Source organism: Lagopus muta, chromosome 11 (genome assembly GCF_023343835.1).
Source record: "Lagopus muta isolate bLagMut1 chromosome 11, bLagMut1 primary, whole genome shotgun sequence".
Lineage (NCBI taxonomy): Eukaryota > Metazoa > Chordata > Aves > Galliformes > Phasianidae > Lagopus > Lagopus muta.
In genome coordinates, this window is record NC_064443.1 from 2,231,482 (window position 1) to 2,251,632 (window position 20,151).

Here is a 20,151-nt window from a genome sequence, read left to right on the forward strand (position 1 = left end):
GGCACTCTGCAGAGCTGCCTGCTGAACAGGGCTGGTCTGCAAGAGCAGGGATTTCTCTTGGGGCTGCTTGGAAGGGCTGGGATTGCTTTCTTTGCACCAGGCAAAGCTCAGCCATGCCTCCGCTGGCACCAAGCTCCCTGTTCCGGTGCGGTGCTCACCGTCTGCTCTCCCCGCCTGATTGTGCGTATCAGCTCTTCTTCGAAATGACATGCATTTCTGCTGTTGTTTCCTGGTTTACAAAGACCAGTGGAGAATATCTGTAGAAGAAGAAAGAGCAGGCTCTTGTTAGTGCAGGAAGGAGGGAATCACTGGTTGGAGGGAGGAGGCAGGAGCCATGAGGGAACTCACCACACAAAAAGTATGGAAGTAGAACCCGTTTTTCTCATGTTTGTGCCCATATATGCTCGAGTCCTGATCCACTCGGCCGCAGAGCACGCATGCTGGAGAGGAGAGAGGAACAGCAGTGAGCAGCTTGCAAGGCCAGGTGCGCTGGGAGCTCTCGCAGGGGCTGCTGTGTGCCGGCCGTGCCAGCAGAGGGGCAGGGCTGGTGGCCGTGGAGAGGAAGGGGCACTGCAGGCCCAGTGCTGCCAGCAGGCGGCCACAGCCCAACCGCGGCCCCCCTGGCCAAGGAGCAGAGGGGCCCTGCGTGCCCCCGCCTCCCATGTCTGCCGCTGGCAGACCCCCAGCACCCCTCTGCCCTGCGTGCAGGGATACTTTGCTCTCACCTGGCTCACTCGAGCCGGCGGCCTCCTGAGTCCCCTCGGACATCATGTGCATCAACGGCGAGCACTCGCAGAGTGTCTGTCCCAGCAAAACCAGGCTTTCTCCTCCGCGTGACAACCTAGGGGAGAAGCGGGACGAGGCTGAGTTCTCAGCTCAGGCCCCGAGCGCTGGGGAACCCTCCTCCCTGGGCAGCCTCAGGCAGCCCCTTCCTCCCTGCTCACCTCACCAAGTCGCACTGAGCTCGGCCTGAGCCCCGCAGCCTTGGCTCTGTTCCGCACCCCGCAGGTCACAGTGGTCGCTCTGTGCCACACCTGCGGAACCATCACACCTCACCGGGGCTGAGGGCACCCAGGCAGCAGGGCGGAGGCTCTTGCAGCCAGCGCAGGGTGAGGGGCCCGGTGCCATCAGTATCCCAGTCAAGTGTTTATGTGCTTCCGTGACTTTTTGTTGCTTGCTGCTCATTACCTCTCGCTACAATAAATGACTCGACTCACAGAATCACAGCGTCTCGGTGGTTGGCAAAGACCTCTAAGATCCCCAGGTCCCACCGTCCACCCCCCACCTGCCCACGGCCCTCAGAGCCACATCCCCACGGTGCTGGGACGCCTCCATGGGCGCTGACTCCCCCAGCTCCCGGACAGCACATTTTCTTTTCAAGCTGACAGATTTTGCAGACTAGAAAATATGCTTCTCTCACCTGCAATGTCAGCAACTGAGATGAAGTTAATTTCCAAATAAACTTATCGTGGCTCAAAGCTGCAGGTAAATGAGTTGTTGAAGATTTTGGAGTTTATGAGGCTATTCTGTCATGTAACAGCTCCTTGCTGCCCTTTCGGAGTCAGTCTTAACCTGAATTTGTGTCACAGAACAGAAAACTGAAAAACTGCCGGGACACCTCATTTTTCTCAAAAGCTCCTGTTAAATTTGGATGAGCTTCTTTGGGTCAGAGTTACTTCTGGGAAGGGGCTGCAGAGAGGAGTTCACATCTATGAGTGTGGAGGGTTTTCAGCCCTGTGACATGGGCTTGCTACACTCTGAGATGACAGAGGTGCACAGTGCACAGTTGACTTGGAAGCATTCTCCACAAGTGTGGCATGCAGACTGCTCTGCTGCTTTGATCACCTCTGTGTCATTCTGTGTTTCCTCCGGCACCAGCCCTTCTTCTGCAAAGCATCACCGCACAGAGGCTGGGGAGGCCCTGGGACTTGTGCCAAAGCTCAGAAACCTAGAAGCAAAGCTTTCCCTCGTTCAACCACGAAACCTTTGCTTCTCTCACGTGAGGGGAGACATGAGGCCTTTGAAATACTTTCTTCTGCATCTTCTGCTTCTTGTGCTATAAAAATAATGATAATAATAAAAAGATATTAAAAAAGAAACACCATAGAAGGATCACATTAAGGCCTCCCCTGGAAAAGATACTTTGTAGTGTGTCAGAGACAGTTTGCTGGCAAATCTGAATGCTACTTCCCTGGAATAAGTGATCGAGTGAGCGGTTAAGAGCCAGTCACTGCTGCACATGAGAGCTATCATGACCTCAGACCTGACCAGAAGCTTTGGCACCAAGCTGGTCCTGGTGTATCTAACTGGGATGAAGGCAAGAGTGCTGCCTTCTAGCATTTGGGGAATGATGGACGGGACTTGAAGCCCTGCGTGGGGCTGGGAATAGAGATTCTGTTTAATATGGTATTAGGTAGGTATTACTTCCTCTCTTAGTCCTAGCCAGGTAACAATCTGGCTTTTTGGGAACAATGCAATAAACCAGAGTGAGAACCGCAGCAAAGCCTGCGTGCTCCCCGATTCTCAGTTCAGGGCCTTGTTAGAACTTCAGGTGAAATCATCTGCCATCCAGATATCAGAGAAATAAGGCACCGTGTCCTGGTTGGGAAGGCAGGCTGTCTTGATGCTTAATTGCAGTCAAATACCTGCCAGTCTGAGGGCTGCACCACAGGCAGCACTTCTTCTCACTCACCGAGGCCTAATGAAGGAATACATGCAACTCACAAGAACTGGATCCAAGCCATATCCCTGGAGGTAGAAAGGCTGCACCAGAGCAGCTCCCAGTGTATAGCCGAATAAGCTGAATTTAACAGCATCACAGGAGCTTCCGACTCAGAGCCCGTCCTGCCCAGCTGTGCACACTGCCACACGTCCCAGCCAACACTTTGCCACCAGCAGCCAGCAAGCAGCATCGTGTGAAGGAATCCTTTTTCCTTCAGGGCTGAATTAAGCCACGCTTTGTGCCCCTGCTGCTGGCCAGGGCAGGAAGGCTGCAGATCAGGTCAGCTTGGGGTTCTGCTTCGAACCACTCCATGCTGGCCCGTGACCTCTGAGCAATCCATCCCAGGTTTTCCCTCATAACAAAGTGTTAAAGACCCCACTGCCAAAGCATTCTCCTTGCAACGACCTTCTCAGGCCTCCTGCTCCCCCTGTCCCTGCAGACTGGTTGCTGGGGTTTTGCACTGTATGGTCATACAAACCATGCCCAGAGTTTGCCAAAGTGCACTGGGCACTTGCAGGCCAGCATCCACCTGTTGCAAATGAAGTCTGACACCATCTCTGGGAGGGCCACCAGCAAGCAAGCTGGGCTCTGCTTGCCGAGTCGGGCTGTGGTGAGCTGGTAGCTCCCTCCTCTGTCCACAGCACCTAAAGCAGTTTAGGATCTGAACAGGTGTCACTTGGAAGACAGGACATTACACGTTTTCTCTCACTTTTCCACGTGAGAGCATCTTCAGCACAGGTTCCCAGGAGTAAGGCCAGCACACGCCAGCCCCTCTGCTCTGCCCCTCCGAAGATGTGTCTCTCACAATATGCCTCTTGATGGAACTCTTCCGAGTATTTCTAAATGCAGAAAATGGGAAGAGATCAGATAACCTTACTCTGAATCACACCAAATGTTAATTTTGAATCCCTTACCGTACAGCTGAAATCTTCTCTTTGTAGTCCATACTTGGACGTTTTGCAAAGCATTACAAATTTCTCTATAGTAGCATCGTTGCAGGATCCCACAAAACGCCCCAACCTGCTTTTTGTATGCCCTGCTCCAATTAAAGAGCCAAAGTTCTGGATAAGTGCTGTCTTTGTGAATAAACTGAATTCCACCGGCCTCATCTGCTGCCTATAGATTTCTCTTATAGGGTTTTTCATTTGATTAATTCTCTTCACATGTGCCACAAGGTACAACTTGCTTGCTTCAACTGCATTTTCCTGCCCTAGCTGCTCCCATGCACCCAAAGGCAGCAGAACATCACGTGCAAGCTTAAAGCAAAGGCTCTATGTAGGTGTGAAAGGAGCTGAATAATTGCAAATTGAAATTCAAAGCAGCTTCCCACTGAGGTGTGAGTGAAAAGGATTGTGCAGAAAAGCAAATCACTTGCAACAAAATGATAGTGACGTTTATGGAAGGGTTTTCACAACTGCTCTGTAAATCCCCCGCCAAGTGCTGCAGCTCTCCCCTGGCTGGAGGACAGCAGTGCTGACCCATGCCATGGTGCGGCCCATTGCAAGCTGCCAGCTGCACAGAGGGCTGCAGTCAGCTCACAGGAGGATGGCTGCTTCCTTCACAGTGTCGGACAGGCAGCTTGCTTTCTGCTTTCCTCGTATGTGGGACAGGAAACACACTGTGCCACATGCCTTTAAAATGTCCTGGTAATCACATACCTTGTAAGGATTTGGGTTGCCCTTGGAGCTGAGCAGGGCTCTTCATACTGTGCTGAGTCCAATGCCTTTCCATGCCATTCTATGCAGATGATAATTTGGCTGTGATTCCCAGGGTACTTGCTGAGCAGCACTGTGGTGTTTGCACATCTGCCAGGTTACAGGTGTTTAGAAGTAGGAATGACTGTGATGTCTGTGTTGGCAGGTCACTGAGAGGGGAGTGCAGACACATGAATTGCCTGCTGGACCACAAAACCGTGGCGCTGGTGGAGTTAGCAGGGGCAGTTGCTTTCCAGTTGTTACTGTCCAGTAGCAAACAGTGTGTCCCTGTTTTAGTGGTGGAAGGTCTCCAGGTTCAAATTCTGAAGCTGCTGCTGAACAACAACGACAGAGGAGGGGTAAGCACTCTGTAGATCTTTTGCTACATTGTGTCTGCATCCCAGGACTTGTAAGGTACAGAAGTGCAGGTGAGGAGACGTTCTGTCCTCAGAAACAGTTCACTAACTGATCTAGTAAGGCAGGCTGAAGTGCAGAAACATGTTTTGGGCTCTGCTGCTTTGCCAGTATTGACTGATGACATGAGCTGCACCTGGGCCAGCCTTGTGTTTCTGTTGAACTAGGCAGACACAGTCTGACTGCAGTGCATTCTACTCTAACAATTAATATTAATTCCAGAGAGAAAAGAAATGGCAGGCGTGTGAGCGTGTGCCTCTACAGAGCAGGTGGAAGATGTTCAGCTGCATAAAGCTGTGCATCTTCTGGCTGTCATCAGAGCATCCCAGTATGGGCCTCAGAAGACACAACACTGCAGAGCAGTGGCCCACAGGCTGCTCATGGGTGCTCCAGCAATGGTAGTAGCTGGGTCAACTGCTTTCTCTTGCTGAACATACTTCCCAAGCATATACAGCTCTGCTAATGCCTTTCTCTGGGAGTTCCTTTCCCTGTGAGTTCACCACCTGCTTTTCCTCCTGCCAGGGGGAAGCATCCAGATACATCTTCCTGAACAAATTCCGCAAGTTTCTTCAGGAAAATGCTAGCAATAGAGGGGTAAGTCAGAGGGGCAGCCTTCCCACAGGCCTCACCTGAAGAGCTCTCTGGTACCTTTGGGGTGGGAGCTCTTGCCCTTTTGGCTGAGCTGCTTCCAGCAGATGAGCAACTGATACCTAGATAGAGCATCCTCTTCACCACCTGGGTGAGGACCGCTCTTCTGGCCTTGGCTCAGGCTGATGGCCTGCAGCTAAGGAAGGTGGGGATGTTATTATTATTGCAGGAAGCCCTTTCCTCACCAGCCTCTCTGCGTTAATGAGCAGCCCACCTTCAGAGGCAGAGCACGTGGTATCCATCCACCCATCACACCAGCTTGTTACTGTAGGGCCAGGGGTTTTCCAGAGGTGGAAGCAGCTAGGTGCCATCAGCACTGGGCTCCATCCCGGTGCTGGAAACCAGAGGTGCTTTTGGAAACGGGTGCATGCGCTTTCAGCAGGACTGAGAATAGGAAGTTTCTGCCTGGCCCACATGGCCACCACAACTAAGAAGCACCTTCACAGCTGCCCTAATGGCTGAACTCTCATTGTTGCCCTAGAACTTGACTGTGTTGTGCCCGCCAGAGTACATGGTGTGCTTCCTGCACCAGCTCATTGCTGCCCTGCGTTTCTTCTGGGATGGCCACAAGGCAAAGGCACCTGCTGCGCTGAGCAGTGAAGGTAAGGCCTGGAGGAGAAGCTAGCAGGACACTTCTGTGTTTGGGACAGGGTTTGTTTCCTGGCACTGCTCTCCAGGATGCTGAAAGCTTTGTGTTTCTCATGGGTGCTGATGCCTTCTCTGCCCTGAGCCTGTAGATCCTGGGAAATTCCTATGTGCAGATCTAATCCCATTAACACCCAGACCTATTCTGGACAATTTGAGACTTGCAAAAGAATATCTATATTGTGATCTGATAGTTAAAGTACAGGGAAACATATTTGCAGTTTTGCAAGAGAGAATTGACCACATAATTCAAGACCCATGTTTCTAACAGATGCCACTAGAATATATGGTATTTCTGCTGTTCCAAACGCTCGCCGCGGCCTGCGATGGCGCTGCTCTGCTGCCTTGCGGCACGTTGCGGTGCCTTACGGGCACAAACGGGACTGCAGCTCAGGCGCCGCCCACACGCGCGGGACACCCGGAAGTGAGCTCCACCAGCCGGGGAGGAGACGGAAGGCCCACGCTCTCGCGAGATCGTGCCACCCAATCAAAGGTTTCGTTCGTTCCCTTCTTCCGCCCCTCCCAGTGCCGCGCCGCGGTGCCGTCGCAAGGGGGCGCAGTCGGTTCTGGTCGCACGGGTTATGACGTCACCGCGCCGGAAGCGCCGCGAGACAGGGACGCGGAGAGCGGGGGGCGGGAGGAGCGCTTTATTGGGCCGCCAGAGCGGGGCGGGCGGAGGTTTTGCGGCGTGCAGTCGCCTTCACGGCTGTGCTCCGGGACTCGTCCTGCATTTGCGCAATGACGAACTTGAAGGCGGCGCTCACGGCGTCGAAGATGCTGGCCGCCAGCTCGTGCTTCTTGCTGTTGATCTCCAGCCGCAGCGCCTCCATCTCTCGCTCGATCAGCGCCGCCCGCTCGTTGAAGCCGTGCTGCAGTAGCTCGCTGTGCTCCCGTAGCTTCGCTTCCAGCGCCCGGTCCAGTTCCCGCTGCGCGCTCTCCGCCTCCGCCTGCATCTTGGCCTCGAGGGCTCGCAGGTTCTGCTCGTAGCTGTTGCGCTCGTCCGCCAGCAGCGCCTGCAGCTGCCGTTCGCGCTCCGCCGTCGCCTTCTGCTGCTGCTCCAGGAGCTGCGTCTGCTGCTTCTGGTCTGGGAACAAAGGGACGGGGTGAGGAGTAAGCAGGAGCTGAGCCTTGTGCTTCTGGTTAAGGAACCGAGTGGGGGTCCCCGTGGCACGGGGTGATGGGCCAAAGCGACAGTGCAAGGGGACGTGAGGAGAAGATGGAGGGGCTGGGGACAGAGTGCGGGGATGTGGGGATGGGGTGAGGGTTCGTCAGGGAGGAAAAAGGAGCAATTTGAGGTGTCTCCTGGGTGCACCGGGATGCCCCAAGAGATGTGTGTACTCTGGGAGATGTCCCCGGGGAGAAGGGGAGTCCTCGAGTGCTGGGGCCATCATGAGATGCCTGTGAAGGGTTATAAGGATTCCCAGAGTACATGGGGATGCCATGCGCTGTCGTTGGGGGACACGGCCCATGGAACAAGGGAACGCTGTGAGATGTCCCCACGGAATAACGCAATGCGTCCGTTGTTCCTGGAGGACACGGGGATGGGTGAGGGGGGAAGGAGAGAAGGGACGGCACTGGGACGCGCCACTCACCCTCCAGCTGCTTCTCAGCCTCGCTCAGTGCCTTGTCTGCCTTCAGCACTGCCTCCGCTTCTGCCCGGCGCTCCGCCAGGAACTCATCCAGCACCTCCTCGGCCTGTGCATCCCCACACGATTGAGGCATGGCCTCACCTCCTTATTCCCGATCCCCTGCCTAGAGCTGCCCTCACCTTGGGGCCCTTGGCCTTTGCTTGCCGGTAGGCCTCCAGCAGCCGCTGCCGCTCGGCCTCGTAGGCGCGGTAGCCACCGGGCTGTGCGTAGGCCCCACGGGACAGGCTGGTATCCAGTGCCCCCGCCAGCTCAGCCAGCAGCGCCTTGCAGAGCTGCCGTGATGCTGCATTGTTCTCCTCCTGCAGGCGGCTGTACTCCGCGCTGATCTGTTCCTGAGGACAGGATGGGGGCAGGGTCACGGTGTCAATGGGGAGAGTGCAGGTGGGAGCAGAGGTATGGAGGCAGTGTTGGGGGGACGTGAGGATAAGGTAATGGAGATGGAGTGCATTGAGGGGATGGGGCCAAGGTCGTGAAGACAAAGGCAGCCTGGTAGGAATAGGAGCAGGGTGGCAAGGACAGGGACGGCGCTGTGGCACAAGGGGGGTGGCCACGCACTATGAGGCGCCGCTGGTGCTCCTGGTTGCGATCCCGGAAGCTGCGCTGCTGGAAGACGACGAGCGCCTCGTGCAGGTGCTCCCCGTGCGCGGCCGAGAGCTGTGCGGGCTCTGTGGGCAGTGACAGCCCCCGCATGCCCCCGGCATAGGCCTCCAGCGCTGCCGCCACCGCAGCTGCGTTCTCGTTGGCCATCATGGCTGCTGCTGCTCCCTGCAGGCAGGGCAGACGCCCGCTGTTGATGGCCTCCACGTAGCTGCTCAGCAGCGTGCTCAGGGCTGTGGGGAATGGCACAGGGACACCTGCCTCGTTGTTGGCACCTTGCTGCTGTGTGTTGCTGTTGTCCCCTGTCTTCCCCGTGTTTTTTGCCCCATTGTCACCCTGTCATCGCCCAGTCATTGACTTGTGTCGCACTGTGTTGCCATTGTATCCCTTTTGTCCCGTTGTCATCACTCTGCTGTCCCCAGTGTTATCACTCCATTGTCTCATGTTGCCGTTGTCATTGTCCCCCTGTCGTCCTGTGTCACCACTGTCACCCCGTTTTCACCCTGTTGTCCCATGGCACTCTTGCCTTCATCCCAGTTGTCCTGTTGCTTTTGCTGTTGTCCCCCCATCATCCAATTTGCCATCATCACTGTCCTCCCATGGCCCTCCTGTCGTCCCTTACAATGACGTCATTATCATCAGCCTTCAGTCAGCGCGCTGTCACCCTGTTGTCCTGCCTCGCCGTCACCCTGTTGTCCTCTGTGTCACCATGCCCCCAGTTCTCCCCGCTCCCACCCTCCCCTTACCTCGCCCTGTCAGTGCTCTGCCGTCAGGCAGCGTCTTGAGCCTGGAGGAGCTCAGCACATAGTTGCAGAACTTGGCTGCCTGTTGGAGGAAGCGTGGGGCCAAGGCGGCCTCGGGCAGCTCCTCCATGCGCCCGTGCTCCTCTGTGCCCAGTGGCGAAGGCAGCACGAAGCACTTCCGCGTGGGGAAATAGTTGCGGAGGCACTGCCGCGTCGCATTGTAGTTCTGCACCTTGCGGCCGTACCCTGTGGCAGGCAGGCAGCTGTTGGTGCTGGCGCAGCCGCTCATGAGGGCCTCCCTAATGACCCCAAGGGGGACCAGCACTCACCGTGCTTGAGTTCCAGCACCTGCTGCAGGTACTCGTCCTCGCTGATGGGCCGCTCGCCCACACGCAGCTCCAGTGTGAAGTCCCGCACCACCCACACAAAGCTGGGGAAGAAGCGCATGAACTCGCAGTCCTCGGCCTCATCTTCTCTTTCAGCGCCGTTGTTGCCATCCTTGTCCCTGTCCCGCACCTGGATCAGCTCCGACAGCTGTGTCACCAGCCTGCCCCGCTCAGGAGCACAACGCTCCCCAAATTCTGTGTCCCCTCCAGAATCCTGTGTACCCCCCAAATATTTCTGTCCTCCTCTGTACGTTGTGTCCTGCCCCACGGTGCCCATCTACGCCCTGAGTATTGCACTCCCTCTTAGAGCCTGAATCACCCTTAAATCCCTCAGTTTCCCCTTAAGTCCTCTGCCCCCTTGCCGAGTTCCCCCAGTTTTTCCCCAAATCCCAGTCTGACTTTGCCAACATCCCCCAGTCTTGCCACACGTCCCACGCTGCCCATGTCACACAGGTTTTCCCCAGGTTTCCTGTAGCCTCAAACACGCAGTGTCACCCCAAATCCCCCACCCTAGCCCTATCTCCCATTGCCCCAGTCCCACAGCTACAGCCCATGTCCCGCGTTGTCCAAGTCCCCCGTAGCCCCAAGTCCCCAACTTTCACCCCAACGTCCCCCATCCTCTCAGCTCCCTGCAGGATACTCGAGGTACTCCAGTGCATTCTGGTCGATGGTGCCTATGCTGTTGTACACCAGAGTGCTGGACAACAGCAGCGCCAGTGTGAAGATCCAGGCGTCGTTTTGGCTGTCACCCTGTGCCCACAGCTGGGTTAGGGGTGCTCTGGACTCCGGGGGGAGATGTGGGGCCAGCCTTCCCCCCGGCACCCACCTTGGTGGGGTCTCCCAGCCCCTCGGTGTCCAGCAGCACCAGCATCGCTTCGGGCCGCTGTGGGTGAGGCAGGCACCACATCCAGATGCCCTTGGTCTCTGCCTGCACCGTGGGGCCCAGCGGGAAGCCTGCAGGTGGCGAGCCGTCAGGAATCCCCAGCATACCCCAAAACGCCCCGCAGTGAACGAATGCATGGGCTTCTGCCCCCAGCTCACCAGTGCGCTTCTGTGCCAGCCGGTTCATCAGGAAGGACTTCCCAGTGCGGTAGGGCCCGGCGATGGCCACCACCACCAGGGGCTGGGCCACCTCCTGCAGCACTGCCAGCGCCGTGGGGTCCAGGGACAGCTCGCCATTCTTGTTGTTCACCAGGCACAGCGGGGCCGGCATCGGGAGCACCAGAGCATCCATGGTTGTGCTGCTGTGTGCGGCTTTGCAGTGATGAAACGGAAAGAGAAAGCAAACCCAGCCCTCCCCCTGCTGTTGGTTTTCCCTTCCTGTAAACACCCATCGCTTCCCCGAAATCACAATGCCTCAGCTGTGGCCTTCATTCTTGTAGGGGCAGCTGGCACAGGTACAGCATATCGCAACCGGTTGGAGACAACACCCATCCTATTATCCAGACTGAAGGACTTCCACTATGGTGCAGCCCAGCGATGGACACGTCCACCAAAGGGCTGGTGATCCCGCACTGCACATCAGCACTGTGTCTGTGTGTGTGTGGGGGGGTGACAGACAGCATGCTGCTGTAGCAAACCAGGCAGAGGGGGGCCAGCGTCAGGGGCTCCAGAGCCTGCTTGGCCATGCAGCTGCCAGAACCGAAAGGGAAAGCACACCCAGCTGCTATGGACGCATTTCCTGCTGCTGCTTCCTTTGCTTTACCCAAACAGGGTAGTCCCAAAATGTGCTGTCCCAAAATGACAACACCTGGAAAGCGTCACAGAATTTATTGCATGGGCAGCTGGCAGGGCACAGGGCTACACATGGCTGTCCTCATCGCTGTCCTCATCGCTGACCTCCTCTTCGCTGTCACTGTCTGACAGCACGAGCTGAAGAGATGTGAGCAGATTACTCAGGAAGTTCACACCCGTGCGGCACCATGAGGAGATCTCCATTTCCCTCTTCTCCTTCTGCATCTGCTCCATCATCTGCTGCATTGCCATCTCCATGCGTTTGAAACCCTCGTTCATCAGTGCCTTGCACTGCTGTGGGATAGGGAGTGGGGTTGCTGCCACCACACGGTGCCGCGGTGCAGCCACAATGCAACAGCACCACCACCGAGCAGCTTAATGCAGACACGGTGTGCTGGGAGCACCACAGAGCAAGTCCATGGTACGTGTGCAACGTGCCAGCATCACCACACACCTTCCTGGCACAGCCACACAGGCCCATGGGGGAGCTACAGTGTGCTGGTGCCACCACCACACAGCGTCACAAACCTATGGAATAGACATTACATAGCCAGCAATGCCGTCTAACACCATCACGGTGACCACCTTCACAGCCACAGCATGCCAGTACCACCGCACATCAGAACCATGCTACAGCCACAGTGTGACACTAACAGCACACAACACCACTTTCCCATTACACAATAGTCATGGTGCAGCCACAGTGCCTCTGTACCGCCACACAACACCTCCATGGTACCGCCATTGTGCTCCAGCGCCACAACCCTGTACCTCCAGTGCCGCAGCCAAAATGCACCTGTACCACCACACAGTCACACACCATCACGGTACAGCCAGAGTGTGCCTGCACCACTGCACAACAGCATCACTGCCCACCCTCTGCTGCTGTTTGTATGGAGGGAGCTGGTTGATGCAGTTGCTGAACCTCTCTCCATCATCATTGAAATGTCCGGGCTGTCAGGAGATGGAGACTGGAAAAAGGCGAACGTAGCTGCCATGCGTAAGAAAGGGGGGAAGGAGAACCCGGGGAAATTCAGGCTGACAAGCCTGATCTGTGTGCCTGGGAAGGTCATGGAGCAGATCGTGGATGACACACTAAGGCTCATGAGTGACGACCAGGTGACCCCAGGCAGCTGGCACGGCTTTGCCGAGGGCAGATGGTGCCTGACCTGCCTGGTGGCCTTCTGTGATGGAGTGACGGCACTGGGGGACAATGGAAAGGCGACTGATGTCACCTACCTGAAGCTGTGCAAGGCCTTTGACGTGGTCCTGCACCGCATCCCTATTTGTAAAACGGAGAGATGAGTTCAGAAGGTAGACTCTTTGGTGGATAAGAATTGGTTGGATGTTCACAGCCAGGTGGTTGTGCTCAGTGGCTCCATGTCCAGGTGGAGGCTGGGCTCGAGCCGTGTCCCCAGGGGACCTTCTTGGGGCTGCTGCTCTTCAGCATCTTGGTCAGTGTCGTAGTGGGATTGAGTTGGCTGACAACACCACACTGACTGGTGTCGCTGACACAAGAGGAAGAAGGGACGCCATCCACAGGGACCAGGACAGGCTTTGGAAGTAGGCCCACATGAACCTAAGGAGGTTCAGCAAGGCCCAGTGCAAGGTGCTGCACTTGGGTTGGGGCAATCCCAGATAGATGTGCAGACTGGAGAACTCCATGAGTGCCGCCCTGAGGTAAGGAGTTGGGTGTCCTGCTGGACAAAAGTTGGACACGAGGCAGCGGTGTGCGCTTGCAGCCCAGAAAGGCCAACTGCATCCTGGGCTGCACCAACAGAGAGTGGTCAGCAGGCAGGGAGGGGATTGTTGCCCTCTGCTCTGCTCATGAAGATCTTGACCCCCACCACATGAACGATGTGAGGTTTTTGCAGCAGGCCCAGAGGAGGGCCAGAAAGACGCTCAGAGGGCTGAAGCACCTCTTCCTCTGCAAACACAGGCTGAGAGAGCACGGGTGTTCAGAATGGGGAGGAGAAGGAGAAGGCTCTGAGGTGACCTCGCTGAGGCCTTTCATTACTGAGGGGCTTATAAGCAGGATGGAGAGTGATTTTTTACACGGTCTGATGGCGATTGGGTAGGGAAGAAAGGTCTAAAGCTAAAAGAGGGCAGATTTAGGTGAGTAATGAGGAGGAGGTTTTTCACTCAGAGGGCTGTGAGGCGCTGGCACCACTGCCCAAAGCTGTGGGTGCCCCATCCCTGGAGGTGGGCAAGCCCATGGAGGGGCCTTGGGCAACCAGCCTGCAGCTGAGAGCTTGGCAGCAGAGGGTCTCTGACACCCCTTCCAACCCAAGCCATACTAGAGTTTGTGATTCCATGATTCTGTGATTCTATGATTCTGTGTGATGCCTGTGGTGGCCACCGCTCTGGAACTTAAAATGGAAAGACACTCAGCCCCAATAGTCCACCCTCTGCCTCTGCTGCCTTTGCTTTCCTGGAATTAAGCCCCACGCTTCCCTGAAATGACAAGACCCTGGGCAGTGCAACTGGATTTATTGCAGGGACAGCTGCTGGGGGACAGTCCACATCACATGGGCCGCAGTTTATTAAAAAGTTTTCCTGCCGCACCAGGCAGGAATGCAGCCAAAATGCTCAGAGCTGAGCTAATCCGGGTGTCCCGCTTCCTGTTCTTCTTCTCCTCCTCCAGCTGTGTGATCAGCTCCTGCATGGCTGCTGCCTCACGCTTGAAGCCCTCCTGCACCAGTGCTTCATACTCCTGTGGACAGGGAGCCATGTTAGTAGCAGCATACAATGCCACAGCACAGCCCAGTGTGCTGCTACGAGCACAGAACACATCTGTGGTACGCTTGCAGCACCATCACAGCGCTCACCTTCTTGTGGTGCTCCAATACGCGCCACTGCTCTTCCAGCCACGCACGCTGCTCCTCCTTCAACTGTTGCTCCAGCTGACGTTTGTGCTCCTCCATGGTGCGCCGCTGCTCCTCCAGCCATGCCTCTGCCGCCTTCTGGGCCGCCTCTGCCTCGGCCGCTGCTGCCTCCCGCTGCCGCTCCGCCAGCTCCAGCTGCACCTCAGTGGCCTTCAACACCTGTGCCAGCCCCTCGCGCTCCCGCAGGAACACCTCCAGCACCGCCTCCGCCTGACCGCACAACCATGCGGCACAGTTCCATCGCACCTGGTGCCACCCCACCGCCCTCCCCCACACCCCACTCACCCTGACACCCTTGTCGGGCCGCCGCTTGTACTCCTCCAGCACGCGGTTCAGGTCCTCCTTGAACAGCTGTGCACCACCAGGCGCCACGTAGTCCCCATTCTGCAGGCGCAGCTCCACATCCCTCCAAAGCTCCTGCAGCACCGCATGGCACCGCTGCTCCGACGCCTCCTCGTTGCGCCGGCAGAACTCGTCCTTGGCCGCCTCCAGCTTGCCCTGTGCCACAGATCCGTGCTCAAGTGCACGGCCGTGCCTCCAAAACCCCACGGTGTGATGGCAACTCACCACCAGCTCTGCATGGTACTGGCGTTCATGGTCGGCAAAGGCACGGGACAGGAAGAGGGTGATGGCGCGTTGCTCGCAGTCCCGATGCACGGCCACCAGAGCACTGCGTGAGGCTGTGGGCAGCACCAGGCCGTGCTCCATGCCCCGCTGGTACTCGGCCACCGCCGCCTCCACTGCTGCACTGTTCTCGGCCCGTGCCAGCGCTGTCACTGCGCTCTCCACGCAGGGCACCGCGCCGCTGGTGATGGCCGCCACGTATTTCTCCGCCAGGCCTGCCAGCACTGTGAGAGGTGACGGCCACCCACACGTGTCACTGCCACGCATGTGTCCCCGTCACCGGCACGCGTCCCCCGCACGCCACCCATTCTCATGCTGCTGCCACTCACCGCTGCCCGTCACCTGGTGCCCACCCAGCAACACCTTCACCGGCGCCTCCTCCCAGATGTACCGGCAGAAGGCGTCCACCTGCTTCCGGAAGCCTGGCTGCAGCTCGTCCTCCCGCAGCTCCTCCAACCGCTGCAGATCTGCATCAGCTGCCGGCCGCTCCATCGTGAACAGCTTGCGGCGGGGAAAGAAGTTGCGCAGGCAGCTCCGCAGCTCATTGCGCTCCTTGGCCTTCTTCCCATCCCCTGCATTGCCACTGTTAGCACAGAGCCACCGACTGCGGATGCGCACGGTGACGCCTGGGGACACACGCTGGTGGCCATACCGGTCTGCAGTCGCAGTATGTCATCCAGGTACTCATCCTCACTCAGGGCCCGCAGCTGCAGTGTGAAGTCACGCACGGTCCAGACGAAGCACGGGAAGACGCGGACAAAGTTGGATGTTGGGTTGTCGTTCTCCTCCCGCACACGGATGTGCTCTGTCAGCTCCGTTACCAGCCTGTGGGACCCACCTCACCCCGTCAGCGTTGTCACTGCAGAACCTTTGTCACACCATCACCTCCCTCCCGGCCATCCCCGTACCGCAGCTGCTCCAGTGCCCGCTGGTCAATGGTGCCAATGCTGTTGTACACCAGGGTGCTGGAGAGCAACACCGCCAGCGTGAAGATCCAGGCGTCGCTGTCATCGTCATCCTGCACATATATCCAAGTTACTGGGGCTCCACTTCCACGGGGTTTTTGGGACCCCATCACCCCTGCACTCACCTTTTTGGGGTCTCCCAACCCCTCGGTGTCCAGCAGCACCAAGGTCACTCCCTGCCGGCGCGGGTGGGGCAGGCACCACATCCAGATGCCCTTGGTCTCCGCATGCACCGTGGGGCCCAGCGGGAAGCCTGTGGGCAGTGAGCTGTCAGAAATCCCACAAGATGCCCCTCCAAACGCATGGGGTTTCCCCCTCTGCTCACCAGTGCGTTTCTGCGCCAGCTGATTCATCAGGTAGGACTTCCCAGTGCGGTACAGCCCAGCGATGGCCACCACCACCAGGGGCTGGGTGACACTGCGCAGCACTGCCAGCGCCCTGCGGTCGAGGGACAGCACGCTGTCCTTGTTGGTCACCAGGCAGAGGGGAGCCGGCATCGGGAGCATCGGAGCGTCCATGGTTGTGCTGCTGCCTGCTGTGATCACAGACTGGAAACTGCAATATATAGTGAAGCCAGGTCTCGCTCCTCCCCACCCTCCACATCCTGTGTCTTTGATTTTCCCTTTTTTCTCTTCCTTTCCTGGAATACTAATTCCCGGAATACGGCTTAATTCACTGAAGTCACATGACCTGTACCATATTGGTGGATTCACTGCAGGGACTGCTGGTGGGGATAAGAGCTCCAGCATGCTGCAGCACTTTGCTGACAGTGCCTGACACCTAGCTGGCCACTGAGGGCAGGGACAGCACAACCACAGTGCCCATGACACCCATGGCTGCTGGATGCAGCGCTTCTCCTCCTGCAGCCACTTCATCTACAGCTGCAGTACCATTGCCTCATGCCTGAAGCAGTCCAGCACCAGTGCCTCATGTCCTGTGGGACATGGAGCCATGCTGCTACTGCCTCACAATGCCAAGGTGCATCCACAATGCCCCGACAGCAGAGCACAGTACCTCTATGGTACAGACACAGTGTGCCAGCACCACAACACTGAACCTCCAATGCTGCAGCCAAAATGCACCTGTACCACCACGCAATCACACACCACCACGGTACAGCCAGAGTGTGCCTGCACCACTGCACAGCAGCCTCACTGTGCTGGCCATGCAGGGCCCAGCCCCTGCTGCTGTTTGTACGGAGTGAGCTGGCTGATGCAGTTGCTGAGCCGCCTGGCTGGCAGATGTCCCCAGAGACTGGAAAAAGGCAAACATCGCTGCCATTTGTAAGAAAGGCAGGAAGGAGGACTCGGGAACTGCAGGCTGGAAAGCCTCAGCTCTGTGCCTGGGAAGATCGTGGAGCAGAAAGCACTGGAAGACCTGTCAGCTGTCCAGAGCTCTTGCTCTGGTACCACCACCACACAGCCTCATGATGTGTCATGGCACTATGAGCGTGGATAAGAGAATTACAAGACAGATCATCCACCAAGGTGATCTCCTCCAAAAAGGTGATTGCTCCTGTTGCTGCAGGATATGGCAAAAACTCTTAGGACCATGATTGTGATGAAGGAAGAAGAACCATAGAGTTAACCAATAGAAGGGCCGTGCCCCCAGCCAGGAGGGGAAAAGGGCAACAGAATATATTGGACTGTGTGGATTCAATAGCGTGGCACATCAGAACAACAGAAACATGAGGCACTGGTGGACACTGGCACGCAGTGCACTGTGATGTCCTGAAATCAAGGCACAAAACCAATTTGTATTGCTGGGGTGACGGGGGGTTCCCAATAATGACCTGTGTTGGAGGCTGAAATAAGCCTCACTTGTAAGGACTGGCAAAAGCACCTGATTGTGACTGGCCCGAGGGCTCCATGTATACTTGGTGTCAATTGCCTCAGAAGGAGGAATTTTAAGGATCCCAAGGGAAATCGATGGGTATTTGGAATAGCTGCAAACAAAGACAACATCAAGCAGCTGTCTGTCTTGTTTGTCCTGTCAGAAAATCTGGCTGCTACAAAGGAAAGAGCAGCAGGTACTGATTGCTACAAAAACAGTGCACAGACAGGCAGTACCACACCAACAGCATTTACTGCAGGGACAGCTGCTGGGGGACAGGCTATGTCACACGCTGCAGTCTGTTGAAAAGCTTGACTGCCAGACCAGGCAGGAACATTGCAGAAATGCTCAGAACGTTCAGAGCGGAGCTAACCAAGGGGCCCACCTCCGTGTTCTCCTTCTGCAGCTGTGTGATCAGCTCCTGCATGGCTGCTGCCTCACGCTTGAAGCCCTCCTTGAATGGCTGTGCACCACCAGGTGACACGTAGTCCCCACTCTGCAGGCACAGCTCCACATCCCTCCAAAGCTCCTGCAGCACCGCATGGCACCGCTGCTCAACCACGGAGCCCGTGACAGCCCCGGCTGATGGATGCAGTGCTTCTCCTCCTGCAGCCCCTCTATCTACATCTGCAGCACCATTGCCTCATGCCTGAAGCACTCCTGCATCAGTGCCCCATCACAGAATCACAAAATCACAGAATTACAGAATTACCAAGGTTGGAAAAGACTTTCAAAATCATCCAGTCAAACATCCACCCATCACCAATAGCACTCACTAAACCACGTCCCTCATCACAAAATCCAAACGTTCCTTGAACACCTCCAGGGTCGGTGACTCCACCACCTCCCTGGCAGCCCATTCCACTGCCTGACCACTCTTTCAGAAAAGTAGCATTTCCCAACATCCAGCCTAAATCTCCCCTGGTGCAACTTGAAGCCATTCCCTCTAGTTCTATCACCAGTTACACGAGAGAAGAGGCTGATCTCCAGCTCACTGCATCCTCCCTTCAGGTACTTATAGAGAGCAATAGGGTCTCCCCTGAGCCTCCTCTTCTCCAGACTGAACAATGCCAGCTCCTTCAGCTGCTGCTCATCAGCCTTGTGCTCCAGACCCCTCACCAGCTTTGTTGCCCTTCTTTGAACCTGCTTTGAACAATGTCTTCCTTGCAGTGAGGGGCCCCAAACTGGACACTGTACTCGAGGTGCTGCTTCACCAGAGCTGAGTACAAGGGGATGATCACTTCCCTGTTCCTGCTGGCAGCACCGTTCCTGATGCGAGCCAGGCTGCCATTGGCCTTCTTGGACACCCAGGCACAGTGCTGGCCCACGTTCAGCTGAGCATCAATCAATACCCCCAGGTCCATTTCCTCTACGCAGTCCTCCAGCCACTCCACCCCAAGCCTGTAGCATCGCCTGGGGTTGTTGCAGCCAAAGTGCAGGACCCGGCATTTGGCCTTGTTGAAGCTCATCCCATCGGCTTCAGCCCAGCATTCCAGCCTGTCCAGATCCCTCTGTAGGGCCTCACTACCCCAGGTAGTACCCCAGGTAGATCCACACTTCCAGCCAACTTGGTGTCATCCGCAAACTTACTGAGGGTGCATTCAATGCCCTCATCCAGGTCACTAGCAAAGATATCGAAGAGGACAGGTCCCAGCACCGACCCCTAGGGAACATAGTGCTGGTACCACCTCACAGTGCCATGATGCAGCCCACATGTCCCAGTAGCCCTGCACATCAACTCCATGGTACAGCCGCAGCATGTAAGCACAACCACACAACCACATGGCACAGGAACACCAGAATACCTTTTTACAACCACTTCTCACCTGCAGTACCGCACAGCACCTCCATGGTGCACTCAGCATATATTCATATTGATACAAGTTACAGTGATATTATTAGCTTGGTAATGTTCATCGATAAATAGCCTTGTAGCTTGTTTATAAAACAGGAAGAACCTGTGCCCTGGTACCAAGGAGCTAACAATCAAATACTGAACTCCTTATAAGGAGTTATAACTTATAACTCCAGATAAGGAAGTTCTGCTTGAATCAGCTTATTTTGTGAAAGCAAATATTGTGCAATCAAGGCAAGAAGATAACTGAATGTGTGTGAAGATCAGATTCAACCAGCAAACACAGTGAGAGACAGTACTGACTTCATCCACCACAAAAAGACCGAGCATGTGCAAGGAGCTCTACATTAATCATTCTGGGGGAAGCAGTGAATAGGTATGTACTGCCTGGGAAAATGTTTTCATATAAAGCACAAGTGATGTATCTAGGCTGAAGCTCTTTTATACCAGGTATGCATGATAGGAGGAGCCTAATCATTGTTGAGATGGTGTCATTGTGTCACGGGGTGGTGTCGTTGTATGCTGTGATCATGTCTTCGTGTCACTGTGCTGTGGGTGGTGTCGCAGGGTCAGGATCGTGCTGACGCTGTGCTTTGTGATGGTACTGTCTCACCATACAACGCTACCATCCTGCCAAGTGTTGGGCTCACTGTACCGCGTGGTGGTGTCACTGTGTCATGGGTGGTGCCGGCACTGTGATTCGGACGTGGCGTGGTGTCACCGATGCCGAGGATGTGGGTAGGTTGACCTGACACGT

At 56.2% G+C, this 20,151-nt stretch overlaps 3 protein-coding genes across 6 annotated transcripts; 1 reads left to right on the top strand and 2 right to left on the bottom strand.

Annotated features, from left to right (window-relative positions):
- The first annotated feature begins 4,592 nt into the window (after window positions 1-4,592).
- LOC125698713 (uncharacterized) lies at window positions 4,593-6,708 on the top strand. The gene is made up of 4 exons (XM_048957404.1): window positions 4,593-4,775; window positions 5,353-5,424; window positions 5,960-6,080; window positions 6,395-6,708. The coding sequence occupies exons 1-4, from the start codon at window positions 4,608-4,610 to the stop codon at window positions 6,706-6,708; spliced, it is 675 nt and encodes a 224-aa protein (XP_048813361.1). The 5' UTR covers window positions 4,593-4,607.
- A 58-nt stretch (window positions 6,709-6,766) lies between these two features.
- LOC125698704 (guanylate-binding protein 4-like) lies at window positions 6,767-10,776 on the bottom strand. Of its 3 annotated transcripts, none has more exons than XM_048957382.1 (9): window positions 10,540-10,775; window positions 10,325-10,452; window positions 10,139-10,248; window positions 9,442-9,659; window positions 9,116-9,358; window positions 8,328-8,626; window positions 7,892-8,104; window positions 7,716-7,818; window positions 6,767-7,207 (listed from the first exon to the last, which is right to left on the bottom strand). In XM_048957382.1, exons 1-9 carry the CDS (start codon window positions 10,730-10,732, stop codon window positions 6,771-6,773), a joined length of 1,944 nt encoding a protein of 647 aa, XP_048813339.1. In that variant the 5' UTR covers window positions 10,733-10,775; the 3' UTR covers window positions 6,767-6,770. The 3 variants fall into 3 exon arrangements, with proteins under 3 accessions (XP_048813339.1, XP_048813340.1, XP_048813338.1); XM_048957383.1 differs by having other exon boundaries at window positions 8,328-8,602; window positions 10,540-10,774; XM_048957381.1 differs by having other exon boundaries at window positions 7,093-7,818; window positions 10,540-10,776.
- A 2,848-nt stretch (window positions 10,777-13,624) lies between these two features.
- LOC125698700 (guanylate-binding protein 1-like) lies at window positions 13,625-16,768 on the bottom strand. Of its 2 annotated transcripts, XM_048957374.1 has the most exons (9): window positions 16,032-16,768; window positions 15,832-15,959; window positions 15,650-15,759; window positions 15,394-15,566; window positions 15,071-15,313; window positions 14,685-14,965; window positions 14,403-14,615; window positions 14,061-14,327; window positions 13,625-13,945 (listed from the first exon to the last, which is right to left on the bottom strand). In XM_048957374.1, the coding sequence occupies exons 1-9, from the start codon at window positions 16,579-16,581 to the stop codon at window positions 13,757-13,759; spliced, it is 2,154 nt and encodes a 717-aa protein (XP_048813331.1). In that variant the 5' UTR covers window positions 16,582-16,768; the 3' UTR covers window positions 13,625-13,756. The 2 variants fall into 2 exon arrangements, with proteins under 2 accessions (XP_048813331.1, XP_048813330.1); XM_048957373.1 differs by having other exon boundaries at window positions 15,832-16,768.
- Between the last annotated feature and the right edge of the window lie 3,383 nt (window positions 16,769-20,151).

What these genes read in the sequence shown, in the direction of transcription:
- LOC125698713 (XM_048957404.1), top strand. Translation starts at nt 4,608, where the DNA reads ATGAATTGCCTGCTGGACCACAAAACCGTGGCGCTGGTGGAGTTAGCA. An exon ending in ACAACAACGACAGAGGAGGG is followed by an intron (nt 4,776 to 5,352) that starts GTAAGCACTCTG and finishes TCCTCCTGCCAG; the next exon opens with GGGGAAGCATCCAGATACAT. An exon ending in TGCTGCGCTGAGCAGTGAAG is followed by an intron (nt 6,081 to 6,394) that starts GTAAGGCCTGGA and finishes TGTTTCTAACAG; the next exon opens with ATGCCACTAGAATATATGGT.
- LOC125698704 (XM_048957381.1), bottom strand. Translation starts at nt 10,732, where the DNA reads ATGGATGCTCTGGTGCTCCCGATGCCGGCCCCGCTGTGCCTGGTGAAC. An exon ending in GGTGCTGGAACTCAAGCACG is followed by an intron (nt 9,359 to 9,441) that starts GTGAGTGCTGGT and finishes TGCCTGCCACAG; the next exon opens with GGTACGGCCGCAAGGTGCAG. An exon ending in CAGAGCACTGACAGGGCGAG is followed by an intron (nt 8,627 to 9,115) that starts GTAAGGGGAGGG and finishes ACAACGAGGCAG; the next exon opens with GTGTCCCTGTGCCATTCCCC.
- LOC125698700 (XM_048957373.1), bottom strand. Translation starts at nt 16,581, where the DNA reads ATGAAGTGGCTGCAGGAGGAGAAGCGCTGCATCCAGCAGCCATGGGTG. An exon ending in CATACTGCGACTGCAGACCG is followed by an intron (nt 15,314 to 15,393) that starts GTATGGCCACCA and finishes GTGGCAATGCAG; the next exon opens with GGGATGGGAAGAAGGCCAAG. An exon ending in GGCCCGACAAGGGTGTCAGG is followed by an intron (nt 14,328 to 14,402) that starts GTGAGTGGGGTG and finishes TTGTGCGGTCAG; the next exon opens with GCGGAGGCGGTGCTGGAGGT.